Here is a 26,107-nt window from a genome sequence, read left to right as displayed (position 1 = left end):
GCCATGTGTTTAGAAAGCGAGAGAATTTCCATTCTTATACTCGGATCTATTTTTTTTTTACTCATCTTTGCAATGTCTGCTTATTTCAACAGCAATCTAAAAAGAAGTTAAGAAGATCGAGTTAAGATGACGGCCGTCGAGAGTAAAGAGGAAGTCAGCGACACTGACAGCGGGATCATCCTGCAATCTGGTAGGAGCGTCACTAAATACACAAAAACGCCACCAGAGAAACCGCCATAATAACACCGACCCCAAAGGGACGAGCAGAAGGAAACTTTTCATCTCACATTTTCCATTTTTATGCCATTTATGTTAAAATCTTGAACAAATTAATTGTCTAATCATGATAATCATGATGCATAAGTGTATGGACATAAAAAGAAAACCTCAAATGACTAAAACGAGACAGACAGATGTCCGGCATAAAGGCGGCCATACAGAATACCAAGTTAATAACATTAGTATGAGGGAAACATGACAGACGGGGGTAGAAATAGCGGCTGGTACTGTATACAGTATATTTGTTTCCGTGCACATCGAGACGGGATCTGTTTTCACTGCAGGTCCAGACAGCCCCACGCCCCCAGTGAAGGACCTGACCACCAACACCAGAGCCCTGAAGCTGAAGCACCAGTCTCTAGAGGAGCGTTTGGAGCTCTGCCTGCTGGAACTCAGGAAGCTCTGCATCAGGGAGGCAGTGAGTGGCTCATTCTACCGAAAGATATGTTTCTAAGCCACAGCAGAGAATATTCAGATATTTAGCTCTTTCCATAAATGAGTAAATCAAAACTTGTTTGAATTCACAGGAGCTGACGGGTAAACTGCCCTCAGACTATCCTCTGACGCCCAATGAAAACCCCCCTCGGGTCAGGAGGAGGATCGGAGCTTCCTTCAAGCTGGACGAAGGTCTAATCCGCCTAGACAAACAGGTGTGAGCCACTTAGCGGCATAAAAGACATGCAATAAGCACAGCGACTACAAATCATGAGCCAGACCATAACCCTTAATATGTTTCTATCGCAGGATTCCGAGTTACAAACTCTCGAAACTGACTTGGCTCTTCACCGCAAGATCTACGAAGCTGCCCGCAAACTCTCCCTGGAGGAGCGCCTCAGCAAACCACAGAAGAAGAGTCGACTGCAGCAGTGCGAGAGGGAGGAGAGGAAAGTGAAGGAGCTGCAGGAGGCCGTGTTCCAACACAGGATAAAGAGCGAGTGCAACTCACCGCGCATCGCCATCTCAAACGAGCGTAGCAACGGTGAGCGACGCTGCTGCCCTCTTCGGACCACGTCGTGCACTGCTCCCCATTAAACACTCCTAAATGTTTCCTGTCTGTGTGCAGATCTGAGCCTGTCTGATGACAGTTCCCTGTCTGACGTGGTGGCCCTGGATGACGGTGAGTGCAGATCACATCTATAAATGTAATCTGTGTCATTTATGTCACAGGTACCTCAAGTGTGTACATGAGTACTATACTCTAGTGATTGTACTTCCACCATTTAATCACTCAAACATGTTGCTGTTTTTTATAGATGTGGACTCGCCCACTCCTCCAGATTTAAGCACCCCCCCATCAGATTCCCACCAGCAGTCCTCCAGCCAGCTCAGAGGGCAGTACCTGCGGCCCCCAATCCAGAACTCTCCTTGGAAGGAGTCCAGTCTGGATTTGCCTTACCAGAAGGTCGCTAAACCTCAGTCTACTGGCAGCAGCAGGTCCAGGTAGAAAATCTGAATCTGAATTCACACACATTCTACAAACTAATATCATTAAGGAGAAACAAAAAAAACCAAATGACCTCCTGTCAGTTTTAGTTATATCGGAATTACTTGTATGAGATACTGCATGTCTGACATTTACAGGTAAAATACTGAAAGGTGCTTATAATTAGTTTTTTTTTGTTTTTACTTTCTAAACGTGTGTTTTACTGTACAGTAAGAAGCCAATCAGAGAGAGACCGACAGCAAAACCAGTTCTTATCTGTGCTACATGGAATTCCATGTTCCTGGATTCTGAGAAGCTGATTAAAGTTCTACCCGTTTCAACTTTCTAGGGTGTCGTGTGTGTGTGTGTGTTGTGTCACTTTTCCAGTGATCCGCTGTCCTGTTATTCCGGTGTATTCCTGAAGCACTTGCGCCTGTAGACATGAGTCCTCTCTGTGATCGGGGACTAAAGATACCATCGAAGATGAACTTCTGTTTTTTCGTTGTGTACAGCAGTCCAGCTGGAAAGCGGGTACCTGCAGAGAGCTGCAAGATTCCGCTCTCTCATTTTATCAAGAACTCAGCCCTCCGACACAACCACTCCACCAGCGCCCCCTCCACCCCGGAGCTGCATGTGCGGCGGCAGTACTCTCAGTCCTTCAGGTAGACGGCGAAGAGAAATATATTAGTACGATTATGTACAAAAGAGCCATTTGATGTAATTGTGCATGATTTGCATCCTCAGAGCTCCCAAGGGTAAGTCCTCTGCAGAAAAGGAATGCCTCATCTCTGGGAATAATCGAGATCGAGCCAGGCTGACCCAGCGGTGCTGCGGACCCGACTTCATGCCGCGTTCTCCAGAGGATACTCCAGTGCGCCGTTACCAGTCCAGCTCTGAAGACAGCAGCTCGGAGCACTCGTCCTCTTCCTACATTGGCTCGCCGGGCAGGATAGTACCCACTGAAATCCCAAAGCTCTGCCCTCCACCTTACGGATTCCACTTCCAGTCCAATCTCTCCAGCCAGACCGCTCCTCCGTCTCGAGCCATCCGTTGCTGCAGCAAGGCCACGGCAGCGGATGGACCCCGCTCCCCTCGACACCTGGACATGGGGAAGTGCTTTGTGTCCTCTCCAGCTGCGCCCAGCCCTCGGCTAAAACAGAGGCAGGATGGAGCATTGTCCCAGAGGAGGATCCTCAAGCCCCCGCCGCCTTACAGCAGGCTGGCACGAACGCCCTCGCTGAAGGAATACCCGAACCACTCCATCAGACTGTTGCCCAGGGAGACGGTGTCGGAGGAGCTGAAGTCCTGGCATCAGAAGAATCGGCTGCAGACGTTGAGGCCGGCCAGCTCGGATCAGCAGAGCGCTCGGTGTATAAAGAGCCCCGCCTCGCCTCACCTGCCTTCATTTAAACAGGTTGGTGCTGACTGACGGGGGAGGGGAGGGGGATTACTGGCATATCAATGCATCAGGTCTGCTAGTGGTCAAAGTGATGCTCTCTGATGAACCAACTTAAACCAGAAATTCTTCGGTTTTCATTTCTGCCAAGACGCACGAATGCAGTTTCACATTTTCTGGAATTTGTGCTTGGAAAGATTCTGAAAGGAGGCACCAGTTAATATTCCAGTGATTGAGTTTAAATAATGGTTGAAGCTCTTGGATATATGCTGCGTATTTTTGAACCGAATGCATCCGCTGACTTCACGGCTGTTTCCACAGGGCTCCGGTAACGTGGTTCTCCAGAGAGCTGCAGACGGGACCCCGCTCCAGTGGTTCATGGCCGAGGAGGCTGAAATCGTGAGCCAGGTGTAACCGAGACGCCGCCGCTCTCCGGGAGCTGCTCCTCCGTTCTATTTATCTCTATTTATTTTTGGCTTTGGACTCTCTTGTGAGGTGGTTAGATGAGCACGTTCACATTGTCTTTATTTAAGACTTGACATGAGGTTGTATGACCATTTTAAAAAATGTTTTAATATAACTTAAAATGGTTATGCTAATAGATGATTTAAAATGTATGTGGTGACTTGGATTTAGTTTCTTATGAATTCAAACGGTATCAAAGGATTGACATTAAACTTTAAAGCTGTGGATTGTAGGTTTTTTTTGTGGTACAGATTTTGCACATGAGAATCGCTGACTAAGTGATTCCTGTTCATTCCTAATATAATTTTCAATGTTATTCTCTATTTATCTTTTATTGAAGATTGATCTCTTGAGATCATCTGTCTGATTGCTATTGAACTTTAATAATTAATCACTGATGCCTTTAACAGTGGTTTGATGACTGCAATTTAGTGCTTTGTTACTAACCGAGTGATTGTATCAGTCTTGGGCTCTCTTTTATTTTTGTATATTTATAATAAAAATTAAAAACCCAAACTTCGGCTGTTGTCTTCATGCACAAAGAGGTTTGCAGAATGACAGTATTTACTTGGATTGTTCAAGAAGCATCCAGCATGAAGTAAGCCATTATTATGATACAGAAAAACACAAACGGGTACATGCAGAGGAGAAGACGGCGATGCAACCAGTGAGCCAGAGGACGTTTCCACGGCGATGTACACCTGAGGAGAGCAGGCGGCGTTGGTCCAGAGGAAAAGTCGCCCTCAAAGGATTTAAATCAACTTACGTTCCCAGAGAAGGTTTTTGATAAACGTTCTTCCTCTTAACGCTTTCTGCTTTTTTCTTTGCTGACGCAGATTTGCTCTCGCGTCTCTGCCTCAGAGTCTCCGAGGAGGAACTGAAACAAAGGAACATAACATCACAAGCACCAAATAGACGACGACAAGGGATCCATAAACTTGGAGCCATTTTACAAACTCAATGAAACAAAAACTGTAAAACAGTTACAACAATGAAAAGCAGCAGGATAAGCAATTCAGTGATGCTTTGATCTCTTGGGGGAAACGATGAAACATTTGCTTCATGTTGCTAATTGATCTGTTTTGTTGTTTGCCCATGAACAGAGCTCTGAACTGCCCTACGTTTTGCTTCGAGTATCTCTGCTGGTCAGCTGTTTGGATGGAAGGCACCCTGGGTTCAGGGTCAAAGAGTCCCGCTGAGGGGCCAAAGCTTCTGACAGGGTTTCATCTGGATATAATGACCTAAAAACAAAAAACAGAACAAGGGAAATCAGATGCTACAGTACGCTGATTATGCGTCTTCAAAGATATCCACCTCTCATCCCCCGATTCATCTCTTGTCAGGGCGGAGCAGCAGCATTCCGAACTGAGGGAGGGAGGCTGGCAGGAGCAGATGGACTTCCTGCTGGAGGATCCTTCATCAGAAGTGTCCTCCCTCATAAACTTCACCTGTCCAGGCAAAAGAGAGACTATTTCAGACTATGTCTCTGGGTGACCATATTTGTGAAAGAAAGACACAAAAATTAATAAAGAAACCTTTTTTTTTTTTTACCATTTTACTGGAAATTAGTGACATCCGGACTCTTCGACGGCTTCCATTCTAATAAGAGAAGAAAGGGAGAGAAGACTGAAGTGGTGACAAGGAAGCTGAACTCACACGATACAGCAAGTTAAATACACAGTTACCGGTTTTCTGCTGCCACTTTCCTCTTGCTCTACAACAGGACATGCAACAGTCAGCCCAAGCAAACATCATTGGACAAACATCATGGGGCAGACTGTGTGAGAGACCTGGAGACTTCCTGGGCTTGATGATGCTTCTGCAGGAGTCCTGCTGCTGGGTCGCCCTCTTGGCCTCCTGCAGCTCCACCTTGTTTCTGTCACGCCTTCTGCTCAGACTCTCCACGTGAGCCACCATGAGCGTGACGGCCCGACTGACTCCAGCCTCCTATCATTAACAGGAAACATATTCATATTCTCGAACCTTTCTCCAATGGACGATGCTGTAGTATGTGTATCAATAATTCAGCTTTAACTACAGTCTGATCCACTGAACAGTAATGTCTATTTCTTGACAGGATGGATAGATACAATATGAATAGGATATTAAAACATAACTGTATGTTGAGATTAGCCAACAATAAAATGGTGTCAAAAGGAGAAGAATTGTTGGAGAGGTCATTGCCGACTGAATAAAGATGAATAAAAAAAAAAAGATCAATATTTACACTATATCATGCGGAAATGTAAGAAAAATTCCTCATTTTAATGATTTCTTTAAAAAGTAATTATTATCGTCTCGATCATATTCGGTCTCTAAACCTGGGTTGGCCTCGTCTCTGTACCTGCTGCACAGCCCCCAGCACTTCAGCTGTGTTCGAGATCCGCTCCACAGTCCCACCCAGGATATCCAGAGACAGCTCCAGCCTCTGGAGGACCTTACTTCGACGACTGTCCAGACATAGGCCCTTCAGTGTCTGAAAACACACACACACACACTTTGTTGCTGTTCCACATCATTTTAGATCATCTGTCATTTTACGGTACCTCCAGGGTCTCCCTGCTTCTGCTCAGCTCCAGCTGGACGTTCTCCTCAGCCAGGTTGCGCGCATGCTCCTCTGCCTGCAGCCTTTGCTTCAGTGTGTAGCGATCACAGCGGAAGGCCAGGGCGATCTGAGAGAAGGCAATCTGCCAACCAAACATTATTAAAGTTTTTTTTTTTTACATTTGGCTCACATGCCTGTACAAACATTGAATTTGGTTCATCTTCCTGTAATCTTTGAGTGAGTGACCGTACCTCCAAATCTTTCTCTGACACCTTTACACTGTCAGAAAAAAGAAAACAAAACATTTGTTTAATGACACATCAATCACATTCTTTAAATAGATCATAATATATATGTTATAGTGCGTTACCTGTTGAAGCGCAGGCGCTCTATGATGGACAGTTCATTCCAGCTGGTGATTGGCTGCTCCTCTTGGCTGCTCTCTGTTGTGAAGTTTTAGCCCAGTTTAAAGGTCACATATAATTCTGCCCTTATTCCACAACCTAACGCAGTTCCCAAACACTTTGTGCCAGTCTTTGGTCAAAATAGCAAACAGATGCTGCAGGACAGCGTCCGTCATTCCTGTCTCAAACCGCTCTAAACCCGGAAGCAAAAGTACGTTCATCGCCACGGCATAATGATCCGCGAATAAACTCAGGACGGAATAAAAATGCTTTGAGTCCTCCATCCATCCAGGGAGGCGCCCGCCGGACGCCTAAATAAGATGCCTGAGCCACCTCACCCGGCTGCTCTCAGTGGAGGACGGAGCGTCTCACCCACGCATGTGCACGATCCCCCGGCTTGACGTCAAGCCGAGAGGGATTTATTTCAGGCACGTTTCAGGAGGTGATTACAGACCTACCCAAACTACGAAGGACTGACTGGATGGTTTATTTAGCTGTTTTTGGGTTGAGGATCCAGACTCACCATAATAGTGTAGAAACACGGGAAAAGTGAGCGTTTTCATAACATGGGACCTTTAAGATCAAAGGATACTGGTTGCTGTGCAGTTAATTAACATTATATGGTGCAGTTACCTTCTTCACTGTCCTCACTTCCCAGCATGGTGTAAGAACAGAGAATATTTGCCTCTGCATCCAGCTGAAATGAGTCCACAAACATCGCGTCCGTCACCGATTGATTCAGTCATGAACTAGAAAGTGTCGTCCGGAGGAACAGAAAGGAGAGCTGCTAGATTACCGGTACTTGACTCGCCCCAGGGTTCATCTGGTCTTCACGAGAATAATCCAAATGTTTCCCTCTCAGGTAGACCCAAGAACATGACTCAAATCTTCCTCATAATAAAGGTTTGCACTGTTCTCATAAGTTTGTTTCATTCCCCCTTCATCATCCATTAGACAGCACTGAGAATAGATAATCCTATTAAGAGATCCAGTCAAGCCAGAGCAAGTGACTGCTGCCCCAAGAGGCTCATGGGTAGTGACGGCTGGTCCTGCTGCCATGTCCTTAGTCAAGTGTGCATGCATTAGTTTGGGTTAAAGCAACCACAGCAGCTAGCTTTACTACCATTACATTTTTACTTGCACTTTGTCAACGCTTTTTGATTGTTATGCGTTTTAATTTACACCGTTTGTTGCCAACAATGTTAATAAAGGTTCATCAGCTGAGAATTTGCACGAAGTTGTTTCAGTTCAGCTGCCAATTAATTATGAATGTCAAAATTGTGTTACTGGAAACTAAAAAATAAATTCCTGGTGATCTCTGGAACCAATTAAAAAATTGTCAATGAGGAAATACTTCAGACAAAAGTCAGCTTTAAGGAATCAATTTTGCCATTGAAATGCAGACAATGAAAACTAAAAAGAAAAATGCCATTCCCCCATAAAATGAAAGCCTCAAATAGTCATTGATGAACAATTCGAAGATGTAGCTTTAAAGCTGTAAAACACACAACCCAGTATGAGAAACAACTTTAGAACCACAACGACGCATTGTTTGGGTTTCATGGAATTCTGCGCCAGCTTTACTTCATTATGTGGACATGAACTAGATTTTAAATCTCTGAAAGAAAAACAGCAAAACGGTTCAACTTTGGAGCATCTCCAGGTTTGTTTATTCATAGAAAAGCGTCTCTTAGTAGAGGCGCTGGGGTTTGCCCATGGTGCTCTTGACATACAGAGCGCGGACATTCTGCCAGTTCTTCTTCAGCAGAGACACCAGGAAGTTGACAGCCAGGTGAATGTTATACACGAGCTCATCCTCGGTCATCTTCACGTGTCCAACAGCCACAGCCAGGCAGAGCACCTACAAAGCAATCAATGCAGTCATCAATGCCGCCTCGATATTTACAGGCAAGGCCCCTAGAAACGAGTCAGAATCTCAAACTGACCTTCTTCATCTGGAATTTGATGGTTGATTTGACCTCGTCCACCTTGGTCGTCATGTTCTCATTGTGGGTGAGCAGGGAGGGGAATTTTCCGGCCTTGTTCAGTCCAGGGCCAAGGATACGGGGGATCTGCTTGATCAGAGACTCCGAGGCCAGGAAGGCGTCGTATCTCTTGGCTACAGGGAAACGGGGAAAAAAATAATTAAAACCGAAAAAAATCCATTTGTGTTCAACCATCACACAAACGCGTATTTATGCCCCAGTCAAATTTGTACCGAGTTTCTTGACCATCTTTTTGTTCTTATTGAGCTTCTTGAGAGCCTCGATGTCCATGTGGGGCAGTTCCACGGCTTTGGCCTCGTCACAGTGCTGCTGGTCTCCCAGGACGCACACGGAAAACTTGGGCCTGGGGAGGGTCTTCAGTCTGCGTACAAACACAGTCGGAGAAACAATTCATAAAGATGGAATTCAAACGTTACAAGTCACACCTAAACATTGGGAATATGCCTTTCTTTCATCTCCAGTAAGCTGCAGTAACCACCAATTACTCTGTTCACTGATGTTGTAAAACCAATCGCAACATTGTTTTTAGAAATGCAAAGGAAATGAACCTCAGGCGATGCAGCTTTGTCTTTAATGTTGTAACGCATCCTAATATTGTTCACACATACCGGAGCTGAAATGTGAATCAAAACAACCTTGGGATGAAACGAAACGGTTTGCGGTCTTACCCTTCCCACCACCGCGGTTGGAGTCCGGCTGACCTCTTTGGTATCAACGTAAAACGATCGGCTTGAGGACATGAACCAACCAGAACAAGCCCCCATAGCCTTCCCTCTTATTTTAAGACCCAGGGTAGGGGTCCGTCTGCTTTACTTCCACCAGCCGAGACCGGGTCAGCTCAGTCAGACTACCCAGAGTACTTCTCCATGCCTGGTCCTGGCCTGTCGGCGCCTTTAATGGTTTTTTTATTTGATTGATTTCTACGTGCCACGAATCTGGCTGTTTCACCACTACAGACAGGGCTGGAACCAAACAGGGAAAAGGTCGGGTGAAACAGTTAAAAGCTCGAACCTGACAGTCCCGGAGAAACGCTTGTCCTTTTGGGGATCATAGTTTTTCAAGCTGATCTGCAGTTCCACCGACTCCACAAATCTACAGACAGACGAAAAGGTTAGGACGGCCGTTCCATTTTCAGGCCTAAGAATCAAATATCTGAACAGCGTGAACTTACTTCCTCGGCTTGGACAGAGAGCCTCCGAGGACCTCCTTCACAGCTTCATACAACGTATCCCTGGACACCTTACTGCGAGAAAATGAGCACGAAACGCGTTCAAGTAAAAGCCACTAGTTTAATACTCTGGAGAAACCAAACCGGGGAAGGGTTCCAACGCGACATAAAAATATTTTTTAAAAATGCACATTTTTGGGAAATAAAGTTTAAAAGACATTCAGATGAACTTCACTTCATACCCGATGACGAACTGTCATGTCAAATTTGTTTTAGATCAGTAGATGACGGTGGATTGGCATACTGTATCTAACGCACCGCCACACACCGGGATTCGTTTCCACTACGAATAACGTCAAAAGGCCGGCCTAAATAGCGCAGGCGCGAACATCGGCTAACGCGCTACACGCCTAAACACGCGATAATGCGCAGTGTGGATCGTCGGTAGATTTATTTATTGATATGAAAGTCAGAAAATGCGTTCACCTCATCTTAGCGGCTAGTCCTCCTCGCCTGCGACGCTGAAAAAGGAAATACAGGCGGAAGTGACATCAAATATAAGCGACCTTTCAGTGACGTAATCAAAAGCGACGCCGCTTTTGCAATTAGGTCCAGGTTCGCAGCATTTTGTTTTTCAGGAGTAAATTCATGATTTATGAACGTTGTGTTGGAAAATGAACTTTGTACTTGCTTGCTATGAAACCACGTTGTTTTAAATGCACAGTAAGACAACAGTACGTAAAAATCAAGAAGCATAAACATGTTTACTTTCAATGTTAGACATATAAATTGTACATCTTTTCACATGCAGAAAAAAAGACATTAAACTCGACAGCAGTAACTGGCCTTCAAACTAAAAAAGGCATTTTCCCCATTATGCCAGCTCACCAAAAATTGTGCCATAAGTTCGACATCACTGTTTTTGGAAAGATGTATCAGTATTTTGATAATTATGAAAAACTACATTTCGGGATATGGCTAAATAATTTATATTTCAAATTTAAAACAAAGTGTATCAAGTTTCAGCGACAATTCAATCTTAGTTGTAACTTAAAGCCTTTACATGCATAAACCAACATGACATCAGAAAACCAAAAGTGCAAGTCAACAAAAAAAAAGCACCACTTTGCTCCTCTGCACCCGACTCAGCAAAATGAAATGTCATTCTGTGTCTAACTAATGGAATGAAGTGCTTCATTTGAAAGTCAAACTGTTGCCAAAAAAGCAGACAAGAAGTTGTTTCAACAGTTTATCAACATAAATGAAGTCGTAGGACTCTTCATGAATGTGTGATTCTTTTCAAAGCAGCTTGCAGAGATTTCTTCAGGAAGGTCTCGTTTAACATCAGGCAACTGTGCAGGCAATGTTTGTGTGCAGCAGTCACCTTGAAAAACAAACGAATGCATGGGCAGACATATTAAAAACAGCACCAAATCCACACTAAAGCAATTGTGTGGATTACAAATGCACAAACTTACATAACTGCTGTACTTAGTGAGGACCGTTAGCATAAGTTTTGCAAACTTCACAGATGTAGTGAACTTAGGACCTTGGAAGATGAGCTGTTCAGTGAACTGTGTGAACATCTCTTGACTCAAGTCAGGCTGGGGGGATGATAAAGAGTATTATGACCTCATAGCACTTGTTTCCACAAATAATTAGCTTGTTGGATTACCTTGGAATCCAACAAGCTGTGGATGATGGAAAGCACTGCCTCACCCCACACTGATTTGAATGTCATTCTTAAGGGACAGAAGGTAAAGACACAAACAAATAATAATCACACGAGTCTATTATTATCATTATTCTGTGCTACTTTGATGCAGATTTCAATATCCTACTGTAACATCAGCAGTCTGTAATGGGAGTCCAGGCAGCCTTCTATCAGTCTATTCAGCAGCTCAGCCTGTGGATTTCCTGGAAACAAAAGTAAGTTCATTTCTGGCGATCTGTTCATGTGAGAGGTGAAGAAAACGGCTGCACTTCAAGATGTTTGAGGTGGGCGCAAATGCAACATGTGAACAGCAATCTAGTTCCAATTGTTAAAACTGTGAAGCCAATACTGTTAAAAACCTCTAAAAAAAACCCAAAAAAACATCTGCAATTAAATTCTATGGACTTTATGTAGCATCTCATTTAGCTCATCTACAAGGTGAAACATCAAGGAAGAAAGCCAGATGTTTCATCCCGTAGATAAGAAGCAGAGACAACAGTGACTTTGTTACTCTGGAATGTACCGGTAAGTGAGTTTATTTTCTTTGTGACAAACGTTACAATTTGCTCAGGGATCCTGACAGTTAACGTCTTCATAAACGATTACCGGTACCCTCCGTTGTTTACCGATGTCATCCTCTTCTAGAACCGGTCCGATCAGCGCCTGGCACGTTGGTCTGGGACAGCGGCTACAAAGCGATGTCACCGCAGTGACGAGGCATCTGGAGGCCGGTTCTGACAGAGACAGGACCTGCAGGTTTAGCACAACACATCAATTCTGTCAGTATGAAATAAGTCTTTGCTTCCCTCACATATTCAGGCGCGGACCTTCTTCAGCAGGAGGCTCTTGATCAGTGTTGCCGCTGTGCTGTAGCTGAGGTCAGGAGAAGGAGCCAAGATACTGGTGCACAGTTTAAGCAGCGTCTGCTCTGGTAAATCAGATAGTCTCAGGATTCTGCATATCGCTTCCACCTGAACAGGAGGAGCAAAGTGGGGTCAGTCCAGGTTGTTCTACTGCTACGTTTCCTTTACAGCTTTTAATACTTGCAATTACCAAAAAGGAAAACACAAAAAGGTTTTTCTTGGTTTGGCATTTTTGCAGATGCTGTAATCTGGGATGATAAAATATTAGAAATGTCTTTATGTAAAATGCCACTTATACTTAATGCTTAAAGTTTGGATAACTTTTTTTAAAGTCAGTTTGACATGTTTTGAGGACATACTTGACTGGGGTCACACTCATTCAACACTTTGAACACGTCCTTGGAGCTCTGGTCCCACTGCAGACAGAAAATTATAGTAAGACCCAACGCCAACGTTAGTCTGCTCTCAAAGAAAGAAAACGTTTTCTCTTACCTCGGTCTGACTCTCTAGTAGTTCTTTCATTTGGAGGACTGAGAACTAAAGAAAAAAGAAAAATGTCAGAATTCTGTTATTCTGTCTGTAACCGGTGCAATAAAAATAAATAGAACAACACGACTGGCACACTTTAATTGATCACTGAGGGAAATTTTTTTTTTTTTAAAGTCTAACCTACAGTGAAAAGAAACTAAATTTATGAAAATGTGAACGGGAAGGTAAATGTGGTACAGACGAAGAGCGTCTCTACCTGCAGGTGTTCAGGCAGCGTATCACTCCGACTCTCTGGTGCAGGAGGAGTCTGAGCCGGAGAATCGGCGTCTGCTTTTCCACTCGGTTCTTCAGCATCGACACGCGCTCCGTCGCAGTCGTCCACCTTCCTCCGTTTACTCTGCCGCCCCGCCCCCTCCTCATCCGAGTCCAGGATGCTGCCGCTGCCCTTCCTCTTTCTTTGTGTTCCTCGATCCGATAAACCAGATTCAGGCCGACACTCGGATGGTCCCGCCGGACCGCTGAAGCAGCTGGCCCATCCTCCAGTCTCAGCTACACCAACAGCATTTTGTGACAGCCCCTCAAGCCTCTGGCTGCATGATGGAGTGAACAAAGGTTCCTCGCTGTGGACACCGTGCAGGTTTCTATCCAGCTGTCTCACCAGCGCAGAGACCCAGGGGCTCGGCTGAACGTCCTGTCCGAGGCATTTGACCAGACGTAGAACAGAGGTCCGAGGAAGAATCGGGTCGAGCCGATGGATGAAGGAGAGCAAGTTGCGTTTGAACAACGCTGGAAACAGGCACACCAGGGGCTTACTGAAAAAAGGTCAATAAAATAAAATAGATGTAAGATACATAAAGATAAGCTGCTTTCCCTATCAGATGCTCTTTGATCTGTCTGGCTCCCTGATATTTACTGATTGATCTTGTTGCTATTGACTACACAGTCTACGTTTCGCCTTTACTCACACTGTTAGCGGCTGGCCTCTCTCCCCTGGAGTCACTTCGTCCTGACACAACGTGTCCACGAAGGCCGACAGTGACTCCCCGGGGTCGGTTCGCTGCTGTCTGCCGAAGACGAGCAGAGCTCGCTGGACGCCGGTGACTCCGGACAAGAGAGAACGGACCAGCAGCTTCGACTGCCCATCGAATCGACTCAGCGACATCGTTCATCACTCCCGCTTCTTTCTTTTTTTTTTATTATTATTATTATTTAAAAGAAAACACAGCAAACAAACATGTACGGAAATAAGTCCGTTTTGTTGGAATCGATGTATAAAGTTCAGTACTGAACTTACACGGAAATAGTTGCAGTACTATTTTCTTCTTCTCTTCTTCTTTTTCTTGGCGCTCATTATCGCCACCTTTCGGATTGGAGTGTGAATCGACATGGAGACTCTCCTATCACCTTTTTCAGCTTTATACTTTTCAGTAATTTTTTCTACTGGTTTTGATAGCAATTACCGTAGTTACATCTTCTCATTTCCCTTTTAGTGAAATGGGCATTTGATCAAAATGCCCAAATCTCATTCTTAAGACGTTGTCCTGTTTTTTTGTTTTTTTTTATCTTATTTATTTTGATCTGCTTGTTTCCCTCAATAATTTTGTTTTATATTTTTATTGTAGTAATTTCACTCTTCCTTTGTTTCTACAATTTCTCATTCATGTTAGGCATAATTCTTAGCGTTTCTACCTTATATGTGAATGCCAGTTCATTTCCTTACAGCACTGTTTACTGGTATCCATATAAAGTCACTAAATATTACCCCAATTCTGAGTATACTTTCATTTCTATAATCATGTCCCTTTCTTACTGTTGATGGCAGTTTGATTCTTGTCAAAGCACCACTTGAATCTAAACCTATGATTTTGCAGGTTAATTTATTTTACCCAATTCCAATCTTAAAGACATTTATCAGAGTTGGGCATTCATTCTTTTGTAAAGTATTGCATTCCACTCAGGGTGGACAATGGTACAGCTTTGCTCTTGTCTGAGGAGCCATTGTATATTTTTAAGCACTCAGTGTAGGGTCCATCCATGCATCTGTTAACTTCATTTTCAGGTACAGAGCAGCCCTATATCATTCATCTTCTGGAAGAAGAGTTGATCAGAAATCACCTCACCTTCATTAATCTCAAACTGGGTCACGGGTTTATGTTGGAGCCTATCCCAGTAAATATCTTAGTAATTTATAACAGGGACATACAGAAAGACAAACACACAGTCAGCTCAGCCATTCAAGACTCAAGATACTTTATAACTATGCGAACATGATAATAAAGCTATATCAATTTAGAATGGCCAATTCACCCAAGTTGCATGTTTTTGGAGAATCAAGACATTGGGAAACCTTGCAAACTGCATATAAAAAGGCTCCGGGTGGAATTGAACCACAGACTTCTTGCTGTGATGCAACACTACCCACAACGCCACCGTTCTGCCCCAGTCGCACCTTTTTGGCCCTTGAACTCATGTTTTTCTTTGTGTGGATGCATGTTTATTTGATCGATCAAACATCCAGTATGTTAATGCTAGTTAAATGGACAAACATGATGTCAAACTGGATTCTTATTCTTTGTGAATGCAACCAAGTTAGTGTTAAATTCAACTTGTAGCTTTCCGAACAACACCTACAAATTAATTTCAAAACAGGAGGCACCATCTTAGTGAAGTGCGAAGCAATGTTTTATTTTCTGTGTCCAAATACAACTCGTTGAAAAAAAATAAAATCTAACAATTGTTATCTTCATACCAAAAGGGGGCAAAGGCTGACACGATCAAAAGACAGGTATAATCATTAGTGGCTATTAGCAAATGATCAAGTACAGCATGCTTTTTATTTATAGACAATTAAAACTAACAGCCTCACCACACTTTAAAATAGCCAAATTGCTGGAAAATAAGTCAAAATTGAATATTTCTAAATCACTCAAGACGTTAAGGGGAAACAATCTGCAACACTTTAGCAGGATGGTTACCATCTAGAGCAGGGACAACAAGCCATGCGTCCTATAGCACCCAGCATATGTTTAGCTATAGGCAGTGTCACATGTTTGCACCTCTTGAAGGAGAACCAGTCATTTTCTTTACATGCTGCAGTCTGAATGCACTTGAGACTCCACAGTGAATGACAAATATTCCTACTCTGGTTCACAACTACTCAAGATGTTTTAATAATGATCCGAAGATGGAGGGGTCAAAAACAAAGTCACGTGTTCTTTTAGGGACACTACTAGAATTGAGACGCCCCCCCCCCCCCGCAATCTCACAGATTTAGGCACTGACCAAACGAATGAAAAAGCTCAAAAACCACCGTCTTCTGAAAGGTAAAAAGTCAAGTCCTCGTCATCTTCGTCACCAGCAAGAAAGGTCATGGCTATGATAAAATTAAGCAGAGTTTCACCATCGTACTCATCTTCTGCTCTGTCCTGTCAAACAAGAAACCGAATGTAAGGCATTGTAAAAATCTAACCGAATATCTTGCATGAAGGACACCTTGCCAGAAATGTCCCGGGAAGTGAACGTTTGTCATGCCGATAAAGACATTCTGCCTTGAAGGGGCAGCATCCAAATTGTGCATAGTAAATGCAGATTTTCTTCCTGGAAGAGTGAAAGAGAATGGAGTCTTAAATTATGGTTATGCATTCATTTGAGATCAAGCACCCCTCCCCCCCCCTCCAACATCGCATAATACCACACAAAATCATGATATCCGCCATGGACAAAATTAGTCAACTTCAAAACTGAAAGCCCAGACAGGCGTGGACATTTAAAATAATTCATACCTGAACTTCATCTTAAAGGTAGAGATTACATTTTCCTTGACTTGTCCTTCAACCCAGTACTTGTTTGGCACATAAAAAGCAGACCTCACTCTACACAGTGGACAGGCCCTGATGAACGAGAGTGATGTGAAGTCAGATCCTCGATGGTGTGCCGTCAGTTGCAATTCAATATTAGAGATACGTACTTTACCACATCCGGCCCGAGGTCTTTTGTTTTCCTCCAGGTCATGATGCATTGTAAACAGAAGGAGTGACTACAGTTCGGCAGGATTCCAAAAACACGATTTCTTGGCGATCTCTTTTCGTATACTTTGTCCATGCAGATTCCACAGGTCACATTTTTACTCTGGAGGAAGGCAACACCTTCCTCCATCTGCTGGGCACTTGAGGCCGCTGCAGCGGCACCATCACCTTCTGCGGTCCCACTGGAGGAAGTCTCCTGGACACAAGTTTTGTAGTTTTAAAAACTACAATTCCTTGTAATTCATCAAAATACACTGAAGATCAAAATGAAGCAAACCTTATCTTTTCTTTCATCACCATCCTCCTGAGCAACTTGTAAGCTCTGCTCAGAGTCAGGAGGAACAGGAAGCGCAGCGTCAGCACCTGGGGGGGGGGGGGGGGGGGGGAGACAGAAATAAAAATGCATACAAAAGTCTATTTCACTTAAGAAAACATTCAATACCTTCAGGCTGTTCCTCAGCAATGTCTGCTGCCAGACAGCCAGCGGCGTGTGGAGGATGTGAGACACTAGCGAGAAATTGTGGTCTGGTGCCTTCCTGTGTGGAAATCACATCAGTGTGCAGAACAGCAGGCTCTGACCCTCTTCTGTCAGGAGGAGCGCAAGTCACAGCGGAGGAGACAGTAGGTACCGAGCTCCGTCTACCCGCAGCAGCTGCAACAACATCAGGCTGAAGGACATGGAGATACCTAAATGGGAATTGTTGAGAATGAGCCAAGGAAATTTGTGCAAACATCACTTAGTCATATACAATTTGGTGGTGGGGTGTAATTACCTGCAACGTTCACCATACCAGCATCGACCCTTCTGAAAGTACCGACATATCTGGGACGCTGGTAGAACTTGCCTTTCGTGTCGAAAACTACAACTCGAACCTAAGCTGCAAGAGCCATTTATGAAACTCCTGCAATGAAGAGGGAGGGCAGGAACTTTGAACCACGTCCGTTACAAGCAGCAGTTTGATTGATAACTAGAAAAGCTCTGAGCGCAGACCTCCTCCAAGCAGCTCATTCCAATCCTAATTGGATTTACACCGTCCACATGGCGATCTGATCTGGAGCATCATTAAGAGGTTCTAAATTGTTCTTGGTATCTTTATACACAAACCATGAGAAGTAAGTGAATCAGAGTTTGTGTTCTATCACTTCCACCAATAGTTCCGATATTAAATAACCATAAATATGTAAATATGCATAAGGCAAAAACTAAAACAGACAAACGAAAATTATGGCAGTAAAATGTGTATTTTTAACTGATTTTAGAATCCCTTATCCGAGACGTGATGCAAGTATTCCTGTTAAAAAAAAACAACAAAATAAAATCATGTTCTGCCCCTCAACCTCCGGCTGGCGCACCCAAACATTCCATCCGCATTCCCGTAATTGCATTCGGATTGAAATAAAGCATAGCAGTATTAGAATTAGCACAACTAAGTTACGCGTTTAAAACTTTAGTCCCCGTTTGCTTTATGCACAACCAAACACAGCTTACCTACAAATCCCTCGACCCCGGACCGAGCCCATTTCACACGTGTCTCGGGTCGAGCACGATTAATCGATCTAAATAGTTGGCGGCCGGGTTGTTTCACCCAATTAATCTCCCAGGGAACCAATAGAAATGTGACGTCGCCGTCGATGCGTTACGCGCACGCGTCACCACCCTGACGTGTAAAGAAAGATATTTTAACATTAGAATCGAATCAAGTCTCGTGAAATAAATAAGTTCGAATATTCCTAAAATGAGTGACGGGAGGTAATAATTTAATCAATAATTTATTTTAGTAAAATAAAAACCATTAAAAGTCATACCTACTCATCATGCTTGGTTTTATGTGTAAAGTTTGGTGAAAGCAGGAATGCACAATCGGTTGAAAATTATTTCGGCTAAACAGCACATTATCTATCATTACGCCACTTATCAGGTCTGACGTGGGGGGAGATATAGATTCAAGCTTGCCTGACAAAAAACAAACAAATCACAGACAGACAGGAATATTTATGAAGTGCATATATTCCCAGTTATTTGTATGTTGTAGGGGGGAAACCATTAGAAGCGAGATGTTACTAAATAAGGGCTGCAGACATATTACATGGGGCTATAAAAACAGAATTACTTCAAGTGTTAACATGTTTTTTGTGGGGAAAAAAACATGCCAATACATTACTTACAAGTACAGAGGTAGCTTACCCCCACTTTGTGGGGTACTATGTTTTACCCAGCCATACCCTTTTACTATCTTGACATAGTGCACATCTGCCAAAACGTTTCATCACGTACCAACAGTGGAAAATAAAGGTAAAATATCAGATTAGACAGTGGAATTATTACTTTTTTTTAGATCATACACCGGAGGTAGATCGGGATAAAGACAGAACTAGAGCACAAGATGAGACCTCTGTGTGCAGCAACTCAAAATAAGAAATCAGAAGAAAAATAAGGGCAACTTTAAACATGTGAATCTTGAATATAGTACAGGCTCCAACACTCCACTAACATTATTCTGATGGTTTTCAGAAAGGACAGAAAATCAGGACAGAAACAAAAAACTTGATGCTGGAGGTCAATTTACAATTAATCATTTTCTCAATAATGACATAAAATCCATACGCTGATTTAAGATAAATTCCACTTTGGCATAAGATCCAACATCCTCATTGGTGAAATGTTACTTGGTATGCTTTACAGTGTTTTTTGCACAACTAAAATTAAATGCACAGGCATGTAACAGAAAAGTGAAGACATACTTAGTACATAAAACAAGATGATAATTCATGTTTTGCCCTTTCAAATATGTTCAGCAATTACATTTAATTAGTAACATAATGACTAAGAAAGTTCATTACTATTTGTAAGTCAAAATAAAAAGAAATAAAACGTGCGGTCCCTTGTACTTCAATGGGCCGTGTGTTTAAAGAGTGAACCTCAGAAATACAATCTGTGCAGCATATTCTATTATTTAAAACTTGACAAGATGGCTTTAAGACAAAACCTATATATTTTTCGACCTCCATATTTATTGACAGATGGCAAATGGTATTGCACTGACAGAACCAGATACTGCTGGAGCCAGCCCAGTTTGTGTTCAATACACCAAATGGCAAAGTAGCATTCATTGATGATGATGATATAATGTAAACAAAAAAAAAAACTAAATCAATTTGTGCATCTTCAGCTTTAAAAGTCTGACAACAACCACTCCATCAAAGACATTGGCATATTAAGAATCTTTTGCAGACAACCTGAAGGCTCTCTTCTATTTAAACGGTGCCATCGTTGTAAGAACATGAAACGTTTCCCCTCACACGTGAGGAGAAGCTGTCTCAACACACTGCTCTGGGGTCAGTTTAGCTATCTGAATGTGATGGGGAGCAGCCTCAGAGAAAACATATCGCTCTCTCTGTTAAGCGATAGTTGTGGGAAAGTAGGACTTACGGCAAACGATTCCAGATGCTCAACTGACACACTCACACTCACACACACACACACACCCACACGTATCTGTGCTGAGGGTAATGCTGACATTTAGAAGACTTTGCTGATTGCGTTTGACTCTTCCATGCCCGTACGTGGGACAGTGCTTGTACTGAATGCGTTAAAATTCAGTCAGTAACAGTATTGCTGAAAGCGGACTGTGCTGGCGAATACTAATACATGTCTTTGTAGATCTCCTGAAGTAGTGGGTGGAGCGAGGTCTCCGACTCGGTCTTTTTGATCTTTTGGACAAGGTGGACGTTCTCGGTAACCACCTGACGAAGGTCGGCCATCTTCTGCAGCAGCTTGGGGAAGAGGTAGACTGAGTCAGAGTGGTTTGCTTGGAGGTGGAGGTCTAGGGCCTGGAGGATGCTGTCCTGACTCTGCTCCACCTGCTTTACGTTTATAAGTCCGGGACGATCTGTCAAAACAAGGAAAGTCCCACCGGACAAATCACGAGGAGTCAAAAGGTACTGTAAAACAAACACGTCCCACCATCCCTACTGATTGTCCACTAAGTCAGTACTTAATTCTAAATATCTGATATCTTTTCAGCACAGGAGTCGACTTCAGTAACTTGAAGTACAAATCAAATAAATTCTAACAATGTAATTACCACAATATAACTGATTAACCAATTGGTGAGGATTTAAAATTGTGCAACGTACAGCGGAAACAGTTATTTGTGGTTTATATGAGCGCCTCCGAACGTTCTGCAAACAGACGCAACAATATTAACGCCACTACCATTAATAACTTTTGTAAACATAATTGAAGAGCTTTCAATCTCACCTCCACAGAGAATAATGGCAGCAACAAACAGGGCCAGGTCGCTGTCATCCAGCTGCAGAGCATTAAACTTGACAGCAAACTCAAACTTTGGCTCCATTATTTCACTGAAGGGCTTTCTTAAACTGCGCAGGAACTCCCTGGTCACAAAACCTTTGCCATCGGCGACCAGAAGTCCATCTTTGTTCATGAGAGAAGGCAGCATGGCAAAAATGGCTTCGTGCACGCCATACTTAAGCAAAGTCACCTGTGGGAAGGACACGGGTACGTTTCAGCCCCTAAACACAACCGTCTCATAGAACCATATGGTTAGAGTGAACGTTAACTCACCTGGTCATTAAGGAAGAGGTCCACAAACCCTGGAATGCACTTGGCAAACTCAGTGAGCTCTCGCACGGTCTCTACTGTTGTGCACTGGCAGCGGTAGAAAACATGAACCCCGATCTCCTTGGTCAGGGGCGCACCGGGTGCCAACTGGCTCCACACCAAACCACTTTCTGCCTTCCAGAGTGTGTCCACATCGTAGATCACAAAAGGCTACGTGGACAAGAATCAATCTGCCATGAATAATCTGGAAACTCAAACTCATCCAACTTAATGTTGTCTGGCTGATATTTTTGAACAATAAATTCAAGAACAAGGTGAAAACACAGGAATGGATTACATTTACAGCCTTTCTCATTTGCTTGCATGTTTGCAAATGAAAGTTTACTGGTAAGTCAGAACTAGCTGGGTCAGAGACTAATACGGCGCTTTTGCTGCATATCCAGCAAAACACATTTTGGACAAATCTTTCACTAGAAACTCATCTTCCAAACATTCTGATGCTCATTTATTTAACTGTTGTGAATTTTTACATTGCAATATGCTGTGATATTTAGTTGTTGGCTGCAGCATAATTCACGCTCAGACGCAAAGTGAAAGAAGTGCATCGTTTATTTACTATTAATGACATTTTATTTTTCTCAATTGTAGCTTCCTTAATGAACACGAAATATAGTCTGGTAAAATCTGTCTGCATTTTGATGCATAAATGCATGAAACCACAGAGTGCATAAATTCTGGGGGCAAATATGGAAGTTAATGAGTCTTAAAGAAGAGTTCAGAAAGTTCCATTTTTTTGTGCTTGTAATATGTATTCCCAAATCTGGACATGTGTCTAACTATGAGAGCAGATGAACGACTCAAAGTAAGTTACATGACAATAGAACGATACCACCAGAAATGGTTGACGGCAGTGTAGCTACAATTCACGAGCCTCGTATATTTAGAAGAAAAAAAACTTCCAAGGGCCATCAACCTGGTTGTCAAAACGTTTGGCACTTCACTGAACGCTTTATCAATGCCAACCTAAAAAAAAAATACACAAAAGTATGCAGGAAGTGACACACGGTTTGAAAATGATATTTTTATACACGAGTTATTTTAAATGCGCCTTTCATATTAAAAACACAGAGTGGCGACCCTGCAGTTCGGGGCGACAAGAAGTATCGTATAATCAAGTTCACATCACTGGTCCAGCTTATAAAGCTTCATCTTTGTTACAAAGAATCTCTAGACCAACAATAGTCAACAATATACTTTCATTTCCAACAACACACTCCTGAACCAACGACAGATGAATATCACAAGCCCCGTCGGGGTCAGATGAGTCGCTCTGAAACGAACATACCGAGGTGCTGCTGGTTTTCCCTGTCAGGATGCTGCGGGCCCTTTTCTTTGTCATGCACAGGTTCTTTAAGTAGGCTGTGTTGACCTGCTTAGCCAAGGTTTTCAGGTCTGAACCACCTGGTTTGCTCACATTCAGTTCCTCTGCAAGCAGACCTGCCACCAGCTTCTTCCTCTCCGCCTCAGGCATACGTCCGTATCGGATTGCTATGAAGAATAAAGATACATACATGCAAGAGGATATTCCAGATTAAATCATTTTTAGTGTCCTGATGCCTGGTTTTGCTCTTGAAATAGGATACGAGTAAAACGCCCACTTCAATGGATCTGAAAAGCCTCAGTAACTCAGTAAATTGTATTTGGATCCAATCTGGGATTTGTAAATATAATTAGCGTGATCATTTTAAACAATGACATAATTACTCATCTATAGGGTTAACCCAGTGAAATGCTGTCCCTCTCACCATCATGGGACATTCCCAAAGACAGGCACTTCTGGAAGCGACAATATTGGCACTTATTACGATTCTTCTTCTGAATCTTGCAGGAACGCTCACAGCGATCGTATTCTAGCTTCATCCGCACAGTTCGTCGAAAAAAGCCCTGATTCAGAAACAAACACCATCTCAGCAACTGATATTAGGCAGCAGAGATCAGCTCAGCTGGAACGGAACTTGTGACCCCCCCCCCCCAGACCGTTTTACCTTGCAACCCTCGCAGGCGTGCACGCCATAGTGGAAACCAGAGGCCTTGTCCCCACAGACTTTACACTCCACACTGATGCCAGACGCTGCGCTGTCTTCTCTGCCAAGACGCAGCTGTTCCGACAGCGAAGGAGAGGAGGTATGTGACAGGTCTGCGTAAAAGAAAACACCCCGAAAACAAATCGGCATGAAGGCTCAAGCGTTCTCACCTCAACACGTCAGGTTTCATTTAATTTTAAGAGGCTTTTAAAGTCACCTGTGTAGCTTGATGCTGCGCCGCCGCCTTGTTTGCTGATCTCCTCGTGATCCAGACTCTGTTTCTCGTTTTTCATCCGCTCCCCTTTCTGGACTTTAGACAGAGGATCTACCTCCTTCTCCGCCTCATCGTCATCACTTTCCTTTGCCTTCACTTCCTGTAAGTCTGTCAGCTCCGACGCACTTGTTCCCCCGCAGCTGTCTGAGCCTCCAGACTCCCCTGCTGCCGGCGTCCACGTGACATCGGCCGAGTCCCGAGGGGACTTGGGCTCGCAGAAGCCGTTGACCTTATCGTGCTGATCTCTCGCAGTCTCCCGAAACCATTCCATGGTTTCTGTTGAAGATGTTGAAGCTTGTCCTCCTGTCACGTTGCCATCATAGCTCAACTATTTAAGAATGAAACACTTTGTTTTAAATGAGAAATGTGCATTTAACGTGTGGATTACAGTCACAGCAAGCATGACATCAGATCAACAATAGTCAATGCATTTTGTGTGGAAAATTTATAAAGTACTAAAACAAGCATGGAATCCTCAGGATCCCCTGCCATGGGGGGGGGGGGGTCACTTCACTGGGCAACAACAAACAAACATCAACAATAAAGTTTCTAAATGAACATTCACAGGGTTGTTGCATGCAAAAGGTTTTATGAAAAGAAATATGAAGCTGTTTTTTGCACCAAATGTGATGGATCAAACGCATTCCTGCACACATTCCACGTTGTCCATAGCGACGCATTATAACCAATCAACAATGTGTGTGTGTGGCTCGTGAATAACCATCAATGAAGGCACTTAGTAGCATGGGTTCAAAAATGACATGCACATCTTAAGGAGTTAGACCTGTGCAGCTTTTAGACGGACAATGGGGTATCTCTGAATGCCGTTTACCTCAGTTACATGGTAGGGTGCACAGAGCGGACCGAGTGGTTGCTTTAAAAAGGGACAGAATGCATGCACTATGTAACTAAGCAGTGGTTGGGGCGAGAGGGGAGAGGTCTTTGGGAGTGGGGGGGGGGTTGCATATTTGCCCCGAGGGCCCCCTAGTGGATTAATCCATCCATGTATGTATGTGGCTAGCAGTGTCCACTAAATGTATTATTGATGATTTCAGAGTGAATACTGACATTACATGATCTAATCTCGCTTTTCGCAAGGTTTGAAATAAAAAAAGGGCCCATCAAAGTAACTCGTAACTGTTAGAACTTGTCCCTTGATAAGCCAACCTGTCACACTGGTTCTAGGAAATATCTGGAAACATTTTTATGAATTGTTTCAGTCAATTACGAGACTGTAAATGTATATAACATTTGGCGATATTGAGATTAAGTTTTGCAAAAAGGAAACCCTTATACTCACACTGAAAAAATATCCGTTCAGTTGAGTTTTAATGTAAGTCAGTCGGTCGGTCGGTCATCGACGAGTGCACGGCTAGCTAACTTAGCTAGCGCCTACAGCTGAATGTTGACAGGGGCATCGCTGCTACTGCTACTACTAGCTGTTAGCGTAAGCTAGTTAGCTCCTACAGCCGAATGTTGACTGAGGGGCATCGCTGCTGCTACTGCTAGCTGTTAGCGTAAGCTAGTTAGCTCCTACAGCTGGAATGTTGACTGAGGGGCATCGCTGCTGCTGCTACTAGCTGTTAGCGTAAGCTAGTTAGCTCCTACAGCTGAATGTTGACCGAGAGGCTTCACTGCTGCTACTAGCTGTTAGCGTAAGCTAGTTAGCTCATACAGCTGAATGCTGACCGAGAGGCTTCGCTGCTGCTACTACTAGCTATTAGCGTAAGCTAGTTAGCTCCTACAGCTGAATGTTGACTGAGGGGCATCGCTGCTGCTACTACTAGCTATTAGCGTAAGCTAGTTAGCTCCTACAGCTGAATGTTGACTGAGGGGCATCGCTGCTGCGGCTGCTGCTAGCTGTTAGCGTAAGCTAGTTAGCTCCCACAGCTGAATGTTGACTGAGGGGCATCGCTGCTGCTGCTGCTGCTGCTAGCTGTTAGCGTGGCTGACCCACATTCCAATACGAGCCTTTTAAATAACGCTAGCTGGACTGGCAAGTTAGCTTACCTCTTCCCAATGGCGCTGCTGGTTGAGAAGATTTTTCAAGCTTCGAGAAATTTCCAAGCGGCTAAAATAAACAAGCAGCAAACACAGACAGGACGAGTCACATCCAGTATCGATCGATCGATTGTTGACAAGTTGTTTCAAGTCAACAGAGCTAGCGGGCAGGCGCTAACGTCAGACTGCTAACACAAACTTAGGACGGGTTCGGGTCTTTATGGAAGAAATGTGCTGACAAGATTTCTGAGCCCTAGAAAACGTGGAAAAAATAAAGTTCGGACCCGTTTATCCGACCCTCATCACATGCTGATACAAACAGTTAACAAGTAATGCTTCGCCGACTCTGTCACGACTTTGCTTCGCCGAGCTTCACCCTCCCTCCC

The 26,107-nt window shown here is 43.6% G+C and overlaps 5 protein-coding genes across 5 annotated transcripts; 1 reads left to right on the top strand and 4 right to left on the bottom strand.

The window, feature by feature from the left end:
• The first annotated feature begins 126 nt into the window (after nucleotides 1-126).
• On the top strand, nucleotides 127-3,936 carry inavaa (innate immunity activator a). Its single transcript, XM_068751963.1, has 9 exons — nucleotides 127-190; nucleotides 564-697; nucleotides 807-929; nucleotides 1,024-1,258; nucleotides 1,343-1,396; nucleotides 1,533-1,719; nucleotides 2,215-2,364; nucleotides 2,447-3,116; nucleotides 3,420-3,936. Exons 1-9 carry the CDS (start codon nucleotides 127-129, stop codon nucleotides 3,510-3,512), a joined length of 1,710 nt encoding a protein of 569 aa, XP_068608064.1. The 3' UTR covers nucleotides 3,513-3,936.
• Nucleotides 3,937-8,153: 4,217 nt separating this feature from the next.
• On the bottom strand, nucleotides 8,154-10,220 carry rpl10a (ribosomal protein L10a). Its single transcript, XM_068744986.1, has 6 exons — nucleotides 10,173-10,220; nucleotides 9,690-9,761; nucleotides 9,530-9,610; nucleotides 8,731-8,879; nucleotides 8,459-8,631; nucleotides 8,154-8,373 (listed from the first exon to the last, which is right to left on the bottom strand). Exons 1-6 carry the CDS (start codon nucleotides 10,175-10,177, stop codon nucleotides 8,203-8,205), a joined length of 651 nt encoding a protein of 216 aa, XP_068601087.1. The 5' UTR covers nucleotides 10,178-10,220; the 3' UTR covers nucleotides 8,154-8,202.
• Nucleotides 10,221-10,477: 257 nt separating this feature from the next.
• fance (FA complementation group E) lies at nucleotides 10,478-13,914 on the bottom strand. The gene is made up of 10 exons (XM_068750783.1): nucleotides 13,718-13,914; nucleotides 13,009-13,564; nucleotides 12,756-12,800; nucleotides 12,623-12,679; nucleotides 12,228-12,371; nucleotides 12,027-12,150; nucleotides 11,528-11,603; nucleotides 11,362-11,428; nucleotides 11,165-11,290; nucleotides 10,478-11,070 (listed from the first exon to the last, which is right to left on the bottom strand). The coding sequence occupies exons 1-10, from the start codon at nucleotides 13,912-13,914 to the stop codon at nucleotides 10,966-10,968; spliced, it is 1,497 nt and encodes a 498-aa protein (XP_068606884.1). The 3' UTR covers nucleotides 10,478-10,965.
• Nucleotides 13,915-16,051: 2,137 nt separating this feature from the next.
• On the bottom strand, nucleotides 16,052-18,298 carry mkrn4 (makorin, ring finger protein, 4). The gene is made up of 8 exons (XM_068753402.1): nucleotides 18,267-18,298; nucleotides 17,551-17,679; nucleotides 17,220-17,464; nucleotides 17,055-17,140; nucleotides 16,720-16,973; nucleotides 16,535-16,642; nucleotides 16,243-16,349; nucleotides 16,052-16,170 (listed from the first exon to the last, which is right to left on the bottom strand). Exons 1-8 carry the CDS (start codon nucleotides 18,296-18,298, stop codon nucleotides 16,052-16,054), a joined length of 1,080 nt encoding a protein of 359 aa, XP_068609503.1.
• Nucleotides 18,299-20,419: 2,121 nt separating this feature from the next.
• Nucleotides 20,420-23,991, bottom strand: ppardb (peroxisome proliferator-activated receptor delta b). Its single transcript, XM_068746430.1, has 7 exons — nucleotides 23,664-23,991; nucleotides 23,408-23,559; nucleotides 23,168-23,306; nucleotides 22,708-22,910; nucleotides 21,366-21,572; nucleotides 21,039-21,282; nucleotides 20,420-20,667 (listed from the first exon to the last, which is right to left on the bottom strand). Exons 1-7 carry the CDS (start codon nucleotides 23,989-23,991, stop codon nucleotides 20,420-20,422), a joined length of 1,521 nt encoding a protein of 506 aa, XP_068602531.1.
• Nucleotides 23,992-26,107: the final 2,116 nt, after the last annotated feature.

The sequence above is a fragment of the Brachionichthys hirsutus genome, chromosome 2, assembly GCF_040956055.1.
Source record: "Brachionichthys hirsutus isolate HB-005 chromosome 2, CSIRO-AGI_Bhir_v1, whole genome shotgun sequence".
Classification (NCBI taxonomy): domain Eukaryota; kingdom Metazoa; phylum Chordata; class Actinopteri; order Lophiiformes; family Brachionichthyidae; genus Brachionichthys; species Brachionichthys hirsutus.
The sequence above is the reverse complement of the archived record's forward strand: the minus strand, read 5'-3'. Positions and strand labels throughout refer to the sequence as shown.